We start from the raw sequence: 17,232 nt of genomic DNA on the forward strand, positions 1-17,232 counted from the left end.
GTTTGAAAAAAATGAATGCAGGTGTTTTCCAAGGAAGAGGCACACCAATCTCTCTCTCCTTCCAACCAGCCACACATTTTGAAAATGTTTGTAAGCCATGTGCTTTCTGTACTGTTTGAAGTACTTGTTGGTGATGTCTGTATGGCAGCTTCTTGTAAATATTTCTTGAAAAGTTTCAAGCAATTAACCATAGGAAATAGAGTTGAAAGTTATATTGTACATTCCCTTTGAAATACAATCAAAGCTAAATTAGCATCAACTTAACAAGAAAACATGAATGCGGTTTGAGGACGTACAGTATGTGATGAGTGACCAGTAGCCTATATGATGACATATATACAAATGGGCTCGTGGTTGGCTTCGATGGAGATGAAGTAACCCTGCAATAAAATGAGTATGGAACTTGTCGGTTTCTGAAATAAAACCCTTATTTTAGGGGTTGTTTGGTTTTACAGGGTTAAGAAAACAGCATTGAACAATGCCGCAACAGGCAGTCTGCTAGTAGCCGTGCCTCTGTTTTTGTCAGTTCTATTTTTGTCTGTTTGGCTTTTTCAGTTGAACTCGTATGTATATGTAGATAGATAGATAGATAGATAGATAGATAGATAGATAGATAGATATATAGATATATAGATATATAGATATATAGATATATAGATATATAGATAGATAGATCGATAGATATAGTATATATGGAAATATACAGTGTATACACATGTACTACTATCATATATATTTGATAGTATCTGATTTGTATTTTTGATGTTATACCTCCAGCATGACGACACAGATCTGTTTGACACACTGGATGATGGCTTCTGGGGTCCCGGAGATTGTCACGGCACGCTCTGTCGAGTTGGGGAGCATGTCCCCTGCCACCTGAACTTGCGCCCCTGTGGACTACAGATGGGAGATGGCCATTATAATGTTGACAAACTAACAATTCACTTCCACACAGACTGCAGTGCGAATGGGCTTCACAAGGGAAATAAGGTCAAACTGGTTTAGCAGCTAGCTTTGTGCGCAATCACACAGAGGACAAACCTCTGTTCCTCTTTTTTTTAATTATTGCCTTGTGTTTTTGATACAAGAAATACCAAGTTTAAACTGAAATCTATTTATATTTGTGTTTGATATTGCCTCACTAGAAATGTTTGGAGATGAGAAAATGCAGTTTCCTGGTATATGCACAAGGTGAATTTAAGAAAAAATACTGTTATCTAAAACAGGAAACCAATTGGTCGTTCATTATTAAGTGAAATGTCTCATTTTCTCTTGTGTATTCAAACTTGCTCTTTAACCAAACAAAATATATTTTATCCTTACACTTAATTATTCCGATAGAATTGTCAGTAGAATAATCAATTACTAACTGCAGCACTACTGGATGCAAATTTTTGGGTCAGGTCTGTTTAATTTTACTTCAGAAATAAAGAGAGAGAAAGTAAGTCATAGCGCAGCATTTTCATAAAATAACTCAAAACCTACCATCAATTGGTTTTGGATGGGCAATAAAGTAACCCCCCCTTGATAATTGGTTTTGAAGGTGCAAAAATTATAATCAGCCCCTAGTTTTCTTATAATGTTTCAATGCACTGGTTTATCAAATTTATTTTCACCGTGCCGCCACCGTGCCGCCCTTGATAAATAAATATGGATTTTAAAATATATTAAATAAATAAATGCAGCATATAATATATACATATTAATTAAACAAACTATATATATATATTAAGATATATTTTTATTTTGCTGGTAAAATGGCTCAAAAGGACTCAAAACTCAAAGCGTAGGACTTGCGACTTGACTCGGGACTTGCATTTCTCGACTTAAGACTTGAGGACAAAGTCTTGAGATTGTGACTTGGAAAGCAATGGCTTGGTCTCACCTCTGGTATGCACACAGTCTACTACAAACATGCCACATGATGGGCCGAAACCTGACGGGAATAGTGAAAAAATATGTGTAATTGACACCCCTACACCCTATATTAACTGCTTATGTTCGTAGTTTAAACCATAAATTCACCACAAACTATGATCCTAAAATTTTTGTCATTCCAAACTCATCTTGCATTGCCATCAAAAAGAAATGGCTTTTGTATGATTTGATTTCGAAAAAAAATTAACCAGATGTACATGTGTACATATACATGCAGTAAAGACGCTCCATAACGTCTCCGGGTAAACTTAACTCCTCCCTGACATACACTACAAAGCTTGTCTCTCAGTCAAGATATTAAATGTGTGGTTATTCTTTATGCATTTTGAGAAAATAATCTCAGAGACCTTTCGTTATGACACCTGGGAACTGTTTTAAAATAGAGAGAAATGCATTATATGTCTCCTTTAAGCAAAAGGAAAACCCATTAATTTTTAATAGAACCGTATATGTTATGATTAGATATTACAAACACATTAAGCAGAAGGAAACACATCAGACTGACCAGCACTAATGGATGAATAACAATTTGTAGGGTCATCAAGAAGGGCACATTTTTTCCTACCTCTCTCATTTCTTTTATTTTGGAACCCCCTTTTCCTATGAGAGAGCCGCACTGGCTGGCTGGCACCACAAGCCTTAAGGTGACTGGAGGCTTGCTGGTTGCCGAGCTATTGCTCATGGAATTGATGATATCCTGGAAAACAAGAATTTCACCTTACACTATGAACATGGTCTTTAGGTGGCCTAAATAATTCAGGAAGTTAAAGTTGGCGGTTGTAACTGCCAGTTTTAAACAGTTTGTAATCCATCCATTTTCTGAGCCGCTTCTCCTCACTAGGGTCGCGGGCGTGCTGGAGCCTATCCCAGCTAACATCGGGCAGGAGGCGGGGTACACCCTGAACTGGTTGCCAGCCAATCACAGACAGTTTGTAATGCAATTGCATTATTGGAGCATTTAAATGTTGCTGCCTTAAATGACCATTTGCGATAAGATGTGCAATTGTTACAAAGGTCATTTGGTATATGACAGAGAGTCCTTTTTTTTTTTTTTTATTCACACTGTGTTGCAAATTATTATGGAACCGGTGTGGGGAAGTATTTAGACATTGTAACTTTCCCAGATGAGCCTTAACGAAGCAAAAAGATTCTGTTTACCAACAAACCTTTAATTACTTTCAGCTCTTTCTGCTGATTAAAAGTGCAGAATAGTCCAATGCATAAAGCAAGTTTCGGTGAGGCAAACAGATTTTATTTGGAGAACCGCTGTTAAAATGCCACTTAAGAGCAGTAAGCAGGTACTTGAAGCTGCTGGTACATGAAGAAGACTAATGTACAACAAATTCTATTTACCGATGAATGTCATTCTACTTTGGATGGTCCAGATGGCCACCAAGTCCCATTAAGGGACATAAACTGTGATTTTCCTTACTGAATATTTCCTGCCATGGTTTAAAAAGCCAAGTAAAAAAAAATAAATAAAAAAAGAAATTCTCACACACCAACCCTAGCTACAGAAAATACCCTTGAAGCTGTGGCTTCCATGCGTATAAATGGAGAAACACTCATGGTGTGGCCAACAAATTGAATTATTTTTTTGAGCCACTACGCACTTACCTCCTCGAATTTATAAGCAATCATGGCAAAAGCCTTGAAGATGGTGTCTGTTGGTCCAGTGATGGTAACTATCCTCTCTGGGCAGTTGCCTTCGGAGATGTTGATTCGTGCTCCACTCTGGGAAAAGCAGCATATTGCGTATTGTCATTTAAATCTATAAAGCGAATGTGAAACCAGCACTGGATCTCAGCACTGACAAAATGGTCAGACATATAATTACGAAATAAATACTTGCCAGTACAGTGCTACCATAAGATACAGGTTTAATTTGTTCCATGACCAAGCTTTTAACTTAAAACACTCTCAAATCATCTTTTCCCATTAAAATAAATCGAAATAATCGTATTTCTATTCCTTTTAATGGATTTTAATGGGTTTTAATTCATTCAAGCCTCCTTCAAAAATAGTTTGTAATATGTTTTAAGAAGAAAATAACACATTATAATATCTTAATTAATAAAAAACAGAAATGACATAATTGAAAAGAATTTAAAGAATGTAACCATTTTTGCCACAATTCTTTGCTTTAGTTCAATGGAAATTATGTTGCTGCTTCTGTTGTGCGTGCCTTGGCCACCAAGGGACAGTATATTACAGACATACAGCAATACATCAAGGAGACAGTCACAACTGCTCAGTATGCTGCAGTAATATTAGTCGTTTTTCACAGAGGATAAAGACTATATGAGTGTTGTCTGTCTACATACAGTATGTTGCGTCACCATTTGTGTTTAAATATCCATTACAACACTGTGACACGGATGCTGTTTGTTAGTCCGTCTATGGCGTTTAGCATTGTTTGTTGGCACTAACCTAAAAGGACCTAATCCTGCTAGCAGACTGCGTTTTTGTTAATTTTAAAATGTTAGTTAATGAAAAAAACAACAAAGGTAAAAGTGCTGTCATTTACCGATTGTAACGCTCTAAAAACAACTGTTTTTTTTTTTATTTTAAATATGATAATACACATAATGAACTATGCAAACTGTGTATTGGACCACCTCAGGCAACTTTATTTTATCATGGCATTGTTTTGGTTGTATTGAAACTCCCCACTAGACTAAAAGTAACAGGTGTACATTTTTAGCATAGAATTATCTAATTTATATATGAAATATAGCCACATGGCATTTATGTTACTAGAATCTTGGCACTAAGCACATTGCAGTGATTCAAAATGTGTTTAAATTAAACATAAAAACAAAAATATATATAATTTCATGTGGACCATGTGACTGACCGTGAAATATTCCATAGTTTTTAGAGCGCGTAATGTGTTAGGGTAACAGGACTGAGTGAAAACCCGGGGCACGAGACTAGTGTAGGTGTAAGTGTAAACACATTTTTAGATAATAAACTTAAAATATAGTTTGGCTAAAGACTATCACGAATATGTAAAAAATGCAACATTTCTAAAGTGTTTAAATGATCATTATTATATTTCATGGTAAAGTTGGTAATATTAAATGGTATATTTCATGGTCTAATTTTAGAAAGTGGAGACAGGCAATAAATGCTATTTTTCCAGTGTTCAAGTCAGTTTAAATTAATCTTTTAAATTGTAGTTATTCAAAAGAGTATGCAATTTGATGTATGTGGAGGACACTTTCCTTAATAAAAAAAAAACATTTTACAGTGAATTATATCGTGCATTTATACATTTTATTTCCTAGAATGGCCTCAAAAGCTTCGCATGGTACGGTATAATTATCACCATTTGTGAATACGATATGTCCATTAGTAAATGATATCCTGTCGTGTTGTAGAAACTCACCTCTTCACGCATCTTTTTCACTGTTTCCCCTTTCTGGATTAAAGAGTACACCAAAATTATAATTATATATCAAATGTCCAGTGTGTATGAGTGATGTAAATGAACGTACCTTTCCAATTATGCTTCCCACTTCCTACAATAAAAACACACCAAAAAGAAAGTGTTTCATCACAGACTTTTCAGTACCATTCATTAAAAATGAATTTTTCCTTCCCGTGGTCACACACTGAAGCTGAGGTCCACTCCATTCGCATATAATCACTCTTCATGTGCCCGCTGTGGCGCAGTGGGGAAAGGGCAGAGAAGCGGCCCTGGCTGTGTGTCAACACACCCGCCCTTTCCTAAGTGACTGCAAGGGTTAGTCTACGTCCAGTGTGACTTTAAGGCCCCATGCCGCCATGCTCCCTGAGTTGATATTAATATTTATGAAATATTCATCAGGCTTTTTAAAGTCACACCGTTGCCACATTTTATACTACAAGTATTTATCCTTGACTTACCTTTTTGGCCTTTTTCAAAAATGATTCAGGCCTGACATGCAAGGTTGGATCAAATTTTAGTTTCAATTGCTGTTGCTGTGGACCCATCCAATGACACATACTGTCTGTGCTCAGCTTGTACAGCTCTAGAATAGAATAATACAGTAAATATAATGTATAATAATATTTTTTGTATTTATAGTCAAAGTATTACTAAATGTGGTGGAAAATTTTTATATGGTTTTCTTTATGTAATATTAAAGTTGCGAGAAGAAGAACAGGCGTTATGCCAATTTTGTTTTCATAGCAAAGCCCCAAAACGCTTATCAAAGTGTGACTTCATGCTAAAAATGCTCTGCAATTAAGCCTCCCCCATCAATCTAGAGTACCCGCTTCCAACTGGGGCTCATTTGGGCCAAGTCCCTAGCAGGAGTCTGTCAAAGTACGAGCTCTGGAATATTCCGCAAATGGCTGCTTCAAAACAAAATGACTTATTTCCAGTTCTTTTTCCCTGGAGACTTTTTCATGTGTGCTCTTATGATAGACAAGTAGTACATACATTTTCACTCGGGATGGGATGGTACTCGGTTCGGTATGCTCTGCATGGTACAATACGACCTTACGGACCACGTTTTTTTCAGTTTTTGCATTGACGCTGTGCGTGTGTGTGCGTGAGCCTCTTCCGCGTTCACCCTCACAGTTGTAACTAAATCTGAGTTCGAAGTGTAATTCACGGTTGAAAACCACTACCACGAGCAAAAGATGTGAGGGATGAAAATTTGAAGAAGCACCGTCCATCCATCCATTTTCTGAGCCGCATCGCCTCACTAGGGTCGCGGGCGTGCTGGAGCCTATCCCAGCTGTCATCGGGCAGGAGGCGGGGTACACCCTGAACTGGTTGCCAGCCAATCGCAGGGCACAGAGAAACAAACAACCATTCACACTCACATTCACACCTACGGGCAATTTAGAGTCTCCAATTAATGCATGTTTTTGGGATGTGGGAGAAAACCCACACAGGCACGGGGAGAACATGCAAACTCCACACAGGCGGAACCGGGGACTGAACCCGGGTCCTCAGAACTGTGAGGCTGACGCTCTAACCAGTCGGCCACCGTGCCGCCTGAAGAAGCACCGGTGCAAATTAATTCTGGTTTCATTGTTGAATACAACGACCAGGGAGTGACACATTTTGACAAACGTTTTACTGTCTGCAAGCAGTGTTGTTTGAAACATGTCCTGTACTTAAAAGGAAACACAAACAGTTTGATCAAACTTCTCCTGTGTTCATATTGTGATTTTGCGAGTATTTATACATCCCCAAAATCTTAGTAAATCACTTACAGCTCTGCGAAAAATTAAGACGCCACTCCAAAATCATCACTTTCTCTGACTTTGCTATTCAAAGATATGTTGGAATAATTAAGTTAGTTAACGAGTGAGTTCATTTCTTACAGAGCTTTATAAAACTGTAATGGAGAATTTCATACAGTATTTGATATTGTATAACTGGTTTTAGTGTGTTTTATACATTCATCAGTAAATCACAGTAGTTGGTTTACCGTAATTACTTTATACAATACACAAGAAGTGAAAAGATGGAGGTGTGAAGTCGACAGCATCCATTTACACGAGAGGAAGGAATAATACTTTCAGACCTCCCTGTGAGGCCGTAGTTTCTTTGTTTCTTTCTTTGTGTGGGGAAAAAAGGGATTTATAAAAAAGAACTTTCACTCATCGTGGAAGCACTTCAAACACTTGTCAATATGTGTGCAGATCTGCAGGCGTGGCGCATGCAGTGGACACATTCCTCCATATGACATTCTGTCCCTCCTCAAAGAAAGTACAGTACTCTTCTCTGTGTTGGCTTACTTTTCCATGCATGAGGAGACGGATGGTGAGGGTGACATTGAGGCCACCCTCCGACTGGACTTGGGTTGACTCCATGGCAGGAGAAGGTGAGACCGGATGATGATGCCGGAATGGGGGTCCTCAAAAGGAGATGGAATATGATGGGGTGCCAGCCAGCTAGGCACCTGCCAAACATCACACAAGGACATATTTTTTCATCTTTAAAATATCAAACTTTTCAACAGCCAATGTACTGTACTTTGGTCATTCTAGTCAACATTTGACCACAAACCGTACAAGTCAAACCAAAATATTTCTTTGTTCAGGAAAATTAAAACATAATGGAGGAGGCATGTTCAGGTTAAGTTCCCATTAATAAATATTGTAAAGCAGTGGTTCCCCGGACCCTTTTTGGTCTGCTAGCTGTAGCTTTGGGTCCGCACAATAAATTGCAATAAATTATGATGTAAAATGACTAATTACACCTCCATACCTTAGCTTTAGGCTAATTATAAGCTATGATTAGATTGTGACATGTGAACATTTATCTAACATCCCTACAAGTTGTTGGTTTTTTTTTAAGAAAGGTGTATTATTACATTGATGGTCTTTTTTTCCCCAAGAACAAAAAAGTGCATTTTTGTGAATTTACTCTTATTTTTTAGAAAATAAAAGTATCTTTGCAGAATAAAAGTCCAAATAATACAAGAATCAAGTTAATAAAGGTTCATAAAGTAAAAATTCACTTAACATATGACTAGTCCTTATGTGTTATTGAATGTTCATTCGAGTCACAACAACTAGCGAATAAACCTTCATATCTGGACGTCTGGTCAGCCTAACAAAGAACTGGGATCATGATGAGAATTCTCAGATTTGAGTGATCCAATAAATTGGGTATAGGTTACTGTTCATAATTTACTCAATAATGACTATTGCCTCGATTGCAGCTGACAAATTATAACAAAACATGCATGTTTTTGAAATTTACGAAGCCGGGGCACCGAGTTCTCTGTAAACACCACACAGAGGTGCAGCCTTGAGCCGAATCCGAACTTCAGAACTCTGAGGCAGACGTACTAACCAATAGGTCACTGTGTCACCATATAATATATTCCCCCAACTGATGTAATTTTTTTTCCATTTGAAAAGCTTTAAATAGTTTTTGTAATCTAAATTCACTTCTTCGTGAACGTAACAGTAGGTAGTTTGTCCAAGTGGAGCTGCCTTGCTACTTTTGCTGCAGAATTAGCTCCCCTGCGGTTTGGGTAAAAACTAACTTTGATATTTGTGCATTGATTACATTTTGGCCAAACTTTGACTAACAACGCATCAGGTCAACCCAATCGGCCGAGTATGCAATGGCTGTGATTATCTGTGCCAAAAACCCTTGTCCCTTGGTTGTGTCACCTGGCCATGGTTGAACACAAAGACACAGGTAGACAGGGAGACAGACAGGATGCTACTATCTCTAGCCCACCCACGCCGACAAACCTTACAATGCTGCCACTGCTTCAAGATATTCTGTGCGCAGCAAATGTTTTAGCAGAGTTACCACAAAATGCCTCTTGCAAAAGCACAAAAAAAGCCTCCTGCAATTTAAATCACAAGTGCATTCTCTGTTCTTTCAATGTTGTACACAGCAAACTGAGTGTGCCGGGCTTCTTCCATAAGGACTGTCTACACTTTCAGAATGGTTTCTGTGAGACTAACAATTGGAATTTATGAGACAAAACATTGTTGCATTGCATTAATGATCTCTCCAACACTACAAGCTGATTGCTATGCTTTCTAAGCATCTAAGCTCCGGACTGTTCTAATGAGCATGCGGCCATTGTTCGAAAAGCAAGCTCTAAACCTGTCATATCCAAGAATAAACAAATTGAAACATTAGATGCACAGGGCCAAAAAAAAAATCCTTGAGACAAAATTAGGTCACTTGCGCATTCTCGTCAACAATTGAAACATTTCATGCACAGGGGCTGGAAAAAATTATTTTGAGAAAATGAGATTCTCTTTGACAACTTCTGCAACTTTGTATTTGTTTATTTGTAAATGACATACAGGACAAAAAAGATGCTCTGTGCCACACAGCTTTGTTGCTAATTTCAATTTTCAGTCATAACCCTAACCCGGAGAAAATCTACACTGTGCTGTCATATATTTGCCCCAATGGATATACTTTAAAAAATAATTTAACAGCATAAACACTCACAAGTTTTTGTTTTCTAAACTGAGAACTGTGAGGTGGAGGCGCTAACCACTCATCAACCGTGCCCACTCATATGGTGTGCAGTGAAAAATATTATGAAAAGAAGTCAATGCTGACAGACTTGGCTTCTTAAGATCAATTTCTTTCAAGAAGGTTCTATAATTTGTGATGGCCTTTGAATCAGTGGGGAGCTTGTTTCAACAATAAACCTCATATCGCATGATAAATGGTGCTCACAGGTAGCACTCTCAGGAATAACAGCTCTCACGGAGAGAGGCTGATTATCAGCAATTTCTATTTATTGATAATGTACAGTGCGGCACACGCACTAATCATAACGACAGTTTTGTGTGGCGCTCCCCAGCACAGTATACATTTACTGCAAACCGCTTTACCTCCATTCACATTGAAAGTCACCATCTCTTCATCATTCTTGGAAGATTTACCACCATGTTCACCATGAAACACTATGAGCTAATTCTGACTGGCAATATCCATCATAGAAAAAGTCCAAAAAAAACATTTAGCAGTTTGACAGATACCTCACTTATGGTGAAAATGATCATTTCATTGAGTCAGCATAGTATAGTCTTTAATGCAAGCAGGGCACTTTATATTCGGTCTATGATTGTTCTCTGTGAATTTATAATACATCTGGTTTGTAGTCCTTCTTTTGACTGTGGCAGTGCTTTTCCAAATGTAGCTTGTAAAGTAAATATGGCAACAGTTCTTTTTCTAATTAAACTTAATGGGCCTATTGAAAATACAGCATTTGCAGTGACGAGCCAAAAGCTATAGTTATACTCAATAATGTCCAATATTAAGCAGGTTTATTGTGAAGAAGGCCAACTTTCAGCCGCCTGACCATGCGATTGTTTCACTCTGGGCCTAACCTCCTGTTTAAAAGCTGTCACATTCCCATATTCATCCATCAATCCATATTCTAGCCTGCTTATCCTCATTAGGGTTGCAGATGAGCTGGAGCCTGTCCCAGCTAACTTCGGACAAGTGGCAGGGTAGAGCCTTCAATGAACTGAATATGCATGTATTTGGAATGTGGGAGAAAGACCTGAAGAATGCGTAAACTCCACATAAAGCCAGAAACTAGATTCGAACCCCCAATCTCGGAACTATGAGGCGGATGTGCTAACCACCATGCCGATAACACAATAACACAAACACAGTAACTAAATATAGGGGTATTTAGTTATTTAAATTGAGTTATAAAAACATACAATTCAGTGCCCCAAAAAACTATTCTTGTGTTTGCCTGTTTGTTTGAAACTGCACTCTGAGTCCGTGAAAACGTATTCTGTGAGGTAACCTTGGCCAGGGTGAAGATTTTCAAAAACTTCCTCAGTGTTGTAAGCAGAAAGGAAAGCCAGGATAAGTATAATCTCCATAAATTAGTTATTTAAATTATTTTTTTAATTCCCTACTTTCATTTCAGTTAAAACTATGACTTGGGCTTGCATGGTTTCTTCCGAGATGGAAATATTACTCTTCATATATGTAACACATGAAAGCATTAGCAAATTCAACACAGAAATCTGTACACAAACATTTCTGCCAATTTAAAGAAAGTTAGAACCAAACTGGAAGATCTTTCATCTCCCAAACATACTGCCAAAAAAACAAAAGAGTTTATCAGATGCAAGATGTGGGTGGTTTTAGACTAATCAACTTAAGCTCCCAGACTGAAACCCTATAGAGCTTGCATTTTACCTGCCACAAGGGAGAGTGAGAAAAAATATGGGGCAAGAATTGGAATGTTCTAGATTGGTCGAGTCAATTCCCAAACTTAAACCAAATATCATAACTGTATAGAGCATCTATTTTAACTCTCTAAAAGGGAGAATGAAGCTGCGGTGAGAGATGTATGAAAACCTCAGGGATTTTTTAATTGACTAGCTTTCAAAACAAGGTTTAACATTACAAAGAGTGAAACTCAAGCGACATGTATCAATTCAAAGCAAAGGATATCAAACCACTGGCATGACTCACTAAAATGTCTGTGGGTGATGTTTTCCGAGGTCATAAAGGACAGCAGAGTTGAGGCAGAGAGATCACACTTGAACACAGCTCAGTCCGTCAGCTGTTAGACTTCCTTTGTTCAAGTTGATCAGAAGCCCATGCTGACGTCTGTAAGATTGAAACACACAGTCATCAATATGAATGAGTATACCAGTAGCTTGTTGCATCCAATTCTAAACATTTTGCTTTGCTCGACTTTCATTGTTGCGTATTCATTATCTGCAACATCAAAAGTAATTTGTGAGCAAAACAACAATTTCAAATCACTCCTGTTCATCAGCAGGTTTTTTGGATTACAGTCAACCGCCACATGGATTTTGTCCCGGCCTCTTGACCACAGTGAGATATACAACCTTAAGCTCAGCATCACCTCAGGAACATTCACCTTTTAGACAGCCATAACTTTTTTTTTATTTTTCACATTGTCTCGAAACCTTTTCAAGTGGTATAGTCAGACCAATTGGTTACCACCAATTTAGACAAATATGAATACATTTTCTACACCATAATACTCATACTGAACTATCGATACCATCCGATACCAACACTTTAAATGCAATAAAATAAAAAATATTGATACTTTTGATACTTTAATCATTTGTGGTAATGCATGTCATTAACAGAAATGATTGCGATATTGTCTACAGGTAAATGATGCGCGATTGGTGGCAACTACTTTTTCTTCCGCGAGGGTAAATGCATGATGCATATGTGCAGTAGTTGTTCACTAAGTCAGTCACTCAGTAGACGATGGCAGAGGGTAAATGAAGTCATGGGTGGCATTATTTCAGCTCCACAAACAACCGAGACGCGCTTTGTGACGTTTGTAAGGCGCTGTGGCAATACAACAAACCTTGTGAAACACCTCGTACAAAGTATCTGTCGGTATCGCCGATACCAGCTTGAATTTTACTCAGAATCGGTTCGGAAAGGAAATCGGTGGTATCGAACATCACTACAGGGCATATAGAAACAAACAACAATCCATATTTACATTCAAACCTATGGGTAAGTTAGAGTCTTTGATTAGCCTGTTTTTATCCTGTTTTACACAGTGGGAGAACATGCAGTTCCACACCAGAAGGCCTGAGCCAAGTTTCGAACCTTTGACCTCTACAGGGTATAAGTCCACGGAGTTGACTTAACCAATCCAAATGTGAAATCATCCATGGTTCTCCATGGTTAATTTTATGCATCATGACTTCTTATTCACTCTTTTGGTGTGTGCGTGCATGTCTGTACACTTGAGCTCATTAGGTTGCTCATTGTAGCTAACACTGTGGCTGGTAAGTGTATACTGACATAATGATATATGAATCTGGACATAAGGTCATTAAATTAATTGTTGTACCATGGTAAACATATACAGTACTGTAATTTAGTGTACAATACAAGTGGTTAGGTTACTTACTATCAATCCAGACAACTAGAGGGCCTCATTTGCATTTAAATATGTGCACTGGTGAGAGCAGCATTAGGGTGAGTTGTGATATGCGGCTTGTCGATTACATCGTAGTCAACACTACGATTACGGCACAAGGGGTAATGTTGACGTGCAGAGATTTAACTCACTGAAATTGTCGGGTCTCTCGTTACATCTCTGTGCGCAAACTTTACTTTTTTCAACATGGAGAGCTGCCTTGTTGCTAACACTGGGTTACAAGAAAAAAATGTAAGTTGTCCATGTTCTTTCAACTGATTCAGAACAAGTTAGCGTCGCTGAATCTGAAAACGACATCTGTTTCTCTTGTTCAGCTCAGTGAACCTCAGTGTATTTGAACCTCGAAAGGGAAAAATACCTGTACATGTAAACAAAAACATGTGGCCGTAGTTATAAATGTTGACCGGATTGACCAAAACCAATGTTATATTTGGATTCCGCACCTCAAAATTCTCCTAAATAAGCAAAAAAAAAAACATTTAGACAATAAATGTGTTGTTGAACAGTATAATAATTTGTATAAAATACATCCATCCATCCATTATCTGAGCCGCTTATCCACACAAGGGTCACGGGAGTGCTGGAGCCTATCCCAGCTATCATCGGGCAGGAGGCGGGGTACACCCTGAACTGGTTGCCAGCCAATCGCAGGGCACACATAAACAAACAACCATTCATACTCACATTCACACCTAGGGGCAATTTTAGAGTCTTCAATCAACCTACTACGCATGTTTTTTCGGGATGTGGGAGAAACCGGAGTGCCCGGAGAAAACCCATGCAGGCACGGGGAGAACATGCAAACGGCCACACAGGCGGGGCCAGGGATTGAACTGTGAGGCAGACGCTCTAACCAGTCTAACCGTGGTATAAAATACAATATAGAGTATATATAAAAAGGTAGCAGGGTTGAGTTGTGGTTAGTAGTCCTCACCTGAGGCCCTTCAGTGTGTCATTTGTACGTTCTCCCCAAAGGTAAATGGGGATTGGTCCCATCTCACTTGTAACCCTTTTCACAGTATAGAAAAATATATTTTAAATCACTGCCAGCCCTCCCAATTTACATGGATATTGGACTTCAAAAGCAATGGCAGTGAATAAGTTAAAAAAAAGACAGCACTGTGTTCAAGTGGTCAGCATGTCTGCCTCATAGTTGAAGGGTTTGAATCTTGTGAGTGTGATATCAAAGTGATCTTTTTTGTTGTTGTTGTTGTTGATTTCAAATTCTTGGTGTCAACCCTGTTCACTACAACTTACTTTGGTATGCTTTCTTCAGTCAGGTTCAAAATGGAACAAGAGTCAGTGTATCTGAGAGACGGGAGAAACATAAGAAAATAAATGTAGAATTAATTGATCCTACCCGCAACCCAAGTGAGGATAAGCGGAATGGAAGATGAATGAATGAATGAATGAATAATTGATCCTATCCTCTACAGTAAGAAGTCATTAGTGTTACTGTAATCTGTTACTGTGTCATTGTTATTTCTTACTTTGGGAAGTTGAGCTGTTCTGCAGACGACACGGCCCATGGGGGCGGGGGACAATGAGGAGAGGAGATTCTGTCAATGAAAGCAGAGCATTTTGGTTGAAATTATGGAGCGCCATCTACCGCCCACTTTGAAGTACACTACTGTAGATACTGTCTGGCTGCACATTCCTCTCAAACCGAATGCCTATTTTTTTCCAGGAGGACGTTGCTGCTCTCTGTTGGTACGTTACCAGAAATGCACCACTGTTTTTCCCCCCACATCAACGTATACTAATAATGTACCTCTGAACATCATATAATGTGTCAGATTGAGAAAAATATACAACGTGACAATAATACATAATAGGCTACACACAAGCATAATGAAATGTGATTTTTTTTCATATAAGTGACAACAAAGAGAATAATATGACTGAATCATTCTCATACCTGTTAACTTCAAATTAATTAACATTTTTTATATCCTTGGGGTTAAGTTGACCTGAGCTACTGATCTCCAGAAAATGATTATTAAAAGGAATTGTATACTTGTGTATGTGTCAGTTTCACTTTGTTTGTAGATCACCCAAATAGCTCTAAATATCTTTCTTATATATGTATTTTATACGGATAAAAAGAGCCTCAGGTCAAAATAACCCCCAAGAACACCTATCCGTGCAACATGCAACATCATCATCTTCAGTGTATGTCCCCATTAAATTAGGGAAACTAATTAAATATGCAACAAAAACAAATCCATTTAGCGACATTAGCTCTCCTGTTGCATTTATTTTTGGGGCACAGCAAAAATTTTCTTGGGTGATTTTGTTTGATTATCCAAAAGTGTCACAAAATATCCTCCAAATATTGTAGTAGTATTGTAATATCTCTTTATCAAGTAAATTACTAACCATTTCAATCATACGACATTACCACTCATGGTTTATTGTTTCAGGAGGATAATTTACCTTTTTTTAAATAAAAAAGATGGAAGCCAAACTGGTTTAATGTAAAATATGTGAAATTAACCACTTTGATTGATTGATTGAGGTTTATTTCAAACATGCAGTACAAAACAAAATGAAAAATAACACAGTACAGTATAAATATCCCCCACACCATGAACTGCTAGTCCGAAAAGGAAGAGGAAGATGTTAGATTTATTCAGATCCTACTTCATCACCATTATCAAAGCTACATTATCCATCAAGAGGTGTGGTGAAGTTACAAATACATACAACATAGATACAATAAATATATACCGCCCAAAAAATATTGAATCAATTTTAAACTTACAGTATATACATACAACAGCAATTCAAATGAAGTTGGGACGTTCTGTTAAACATAAATAAAAACAGAATACAATGATTTTCAAATTATGTTCAACCTATATTTAATTGAATACACTACAAGAGAAGATATTTGATGTTCAAACTGATAAACGTTATTGTTTTTAGCAAATAATCATTAACTTAGAATTTTATGGCTGCAACACGTTCCAAAAAAGCTTGGACAGGGTCATGTTTACCACTGTGTTACATCACCTTTTCTTTTAACAACATTCAATAAACGTTTGGGTACTCAGGACACTAATTGTTGAAGCTTTGTAGGTGGAATTCTTTCCCATTTTTGCTTGATGTACAGCTTCAGCTGTTCAACAGTCCGGGGTCTCCGTTGTTGTATTTTACGCTTCATAATGCGCCACACATTTTCAATGGGAGACAGGTCTGGACTGCAGGCAGGCCAGTCTAGTACCCACACTTTTTTACTACGAAGCCACGCTGTTGTAACACGTGCAGAATGTGGTTTGGCATTGTCTTGCTGGAATAAGCAGCTGCGTCCATGAAAAAGACGTTGCTTGGATGGCAGCATATGTTTCTCCAAAACCTGTATGTACCTTTCAGCATTAATGGTGCCTTCACAGATGTGTAAGTTACCCATGCCATTGGCACTAACACAGCCCCATACCATCACAGATGCTGGCTTTTGAACTTTCCGTCCTTAACAGTCCAGATGGTTCTTTTCCTCTTTAGCCCGGAGAACACGACGTCCACAATTTCCAAAAACAATTTTAAATGTGGACTCGTCGGACCACAGAACACTTTTCCACTTTTCATCAGTCCATCTTAGATGAGCTCGGGCCCAGAGAAGCCGGTGGCGTTTCTGAGTGTTGTTGATAAATGGCTTTTGCTTAGCGTAGTAGAGTTTTAAGTTGCACTTACGGATGTAGCGCCGAACTGTATTTACTGACATTGGTTTTCTGAAGTGTTCCTGAGCCCATGTGGTGATATCCTTTACACATTGATGTCGGTTTTTGATGCAGTGCCGCCTGAGGGATCGAAGGTCACGGGCATTCAATGTTGGTTTTCGGCCTTGCCGCTTACATGCAGTGATTTCTCCAGATTCTCTGAA

General features: G+C 38.2%; 1 protein-coding gene across 9 annotated transcripts in view; it reads right to left on the reverse strand.

Annotated features, from left to right (window-relative positions):
* Nucleotides 1–17,232, reverse strand: part of pcbp3 (poly(rC) binding protein 3) — a 56,203-nt gene that overhangs the window by 19,263 nt on the left and 19,708 nt on the right. For 6 of the 9 annotated variants that reach the window (XR_009791111.1, XM_061792341.1, XM_061792340.1 and 3 more), the window contains 9 exons: nt 14,840–14,908; nt 14,607–14,657; nt 11,879–12,016; nt 7,684–7,847; nt 5,442–5,465; nt 5,333–5,365; nt 3,559–3,675; nt 2,507–2,638; nt 772–900 (listed from right to left, as the gene is read on the reverse strand). Coding sequence is in view for 8 of the 9 variants with exons in the window: in XM_061792341.1 (XP_061648325.1) it covers nt 772–900; nt 2,507–2,638; nt 3,559–3,675; nt 5,333–5,365; nt 5,442–5,465; nt 7,684–7,758 (510 nt within the window). In the remaining variant the exon portion in view is untranslated. The remainder of the gene's footprint in view (nt 1–771; nt 901–2,506; nt 2,639–3,558; nt 3,676–5,332; nt 5,366–5,441; nt 5,466–7,683; nt 7,848–11,878; nt 12,017–14,606; nt 14,658–14,839; nt 14,909–17,232) is intronic. The other 3 variants (XM_061792335.1, XM_061792336.1, XM_061792337.1) reach the window with 2 other exon arrangements.

Source organism: Phyllopteryx taeniolatus, chromosome 12 (genome assembly GCF_024500385.1).
Source record: "Phyllopteryx taeniolatus isolate TA_2022b chromosome 12, UOR_Ptae_1.2, whole genome shotgun sequence".
Classification (NCBI taxonomy): Eukaryota; Metazoa; Chordata; class Actinopteri; order Syngnathiformes; family Syngnathidae; genus Phyllopteryx; species Phyllopteryx taeniolatus.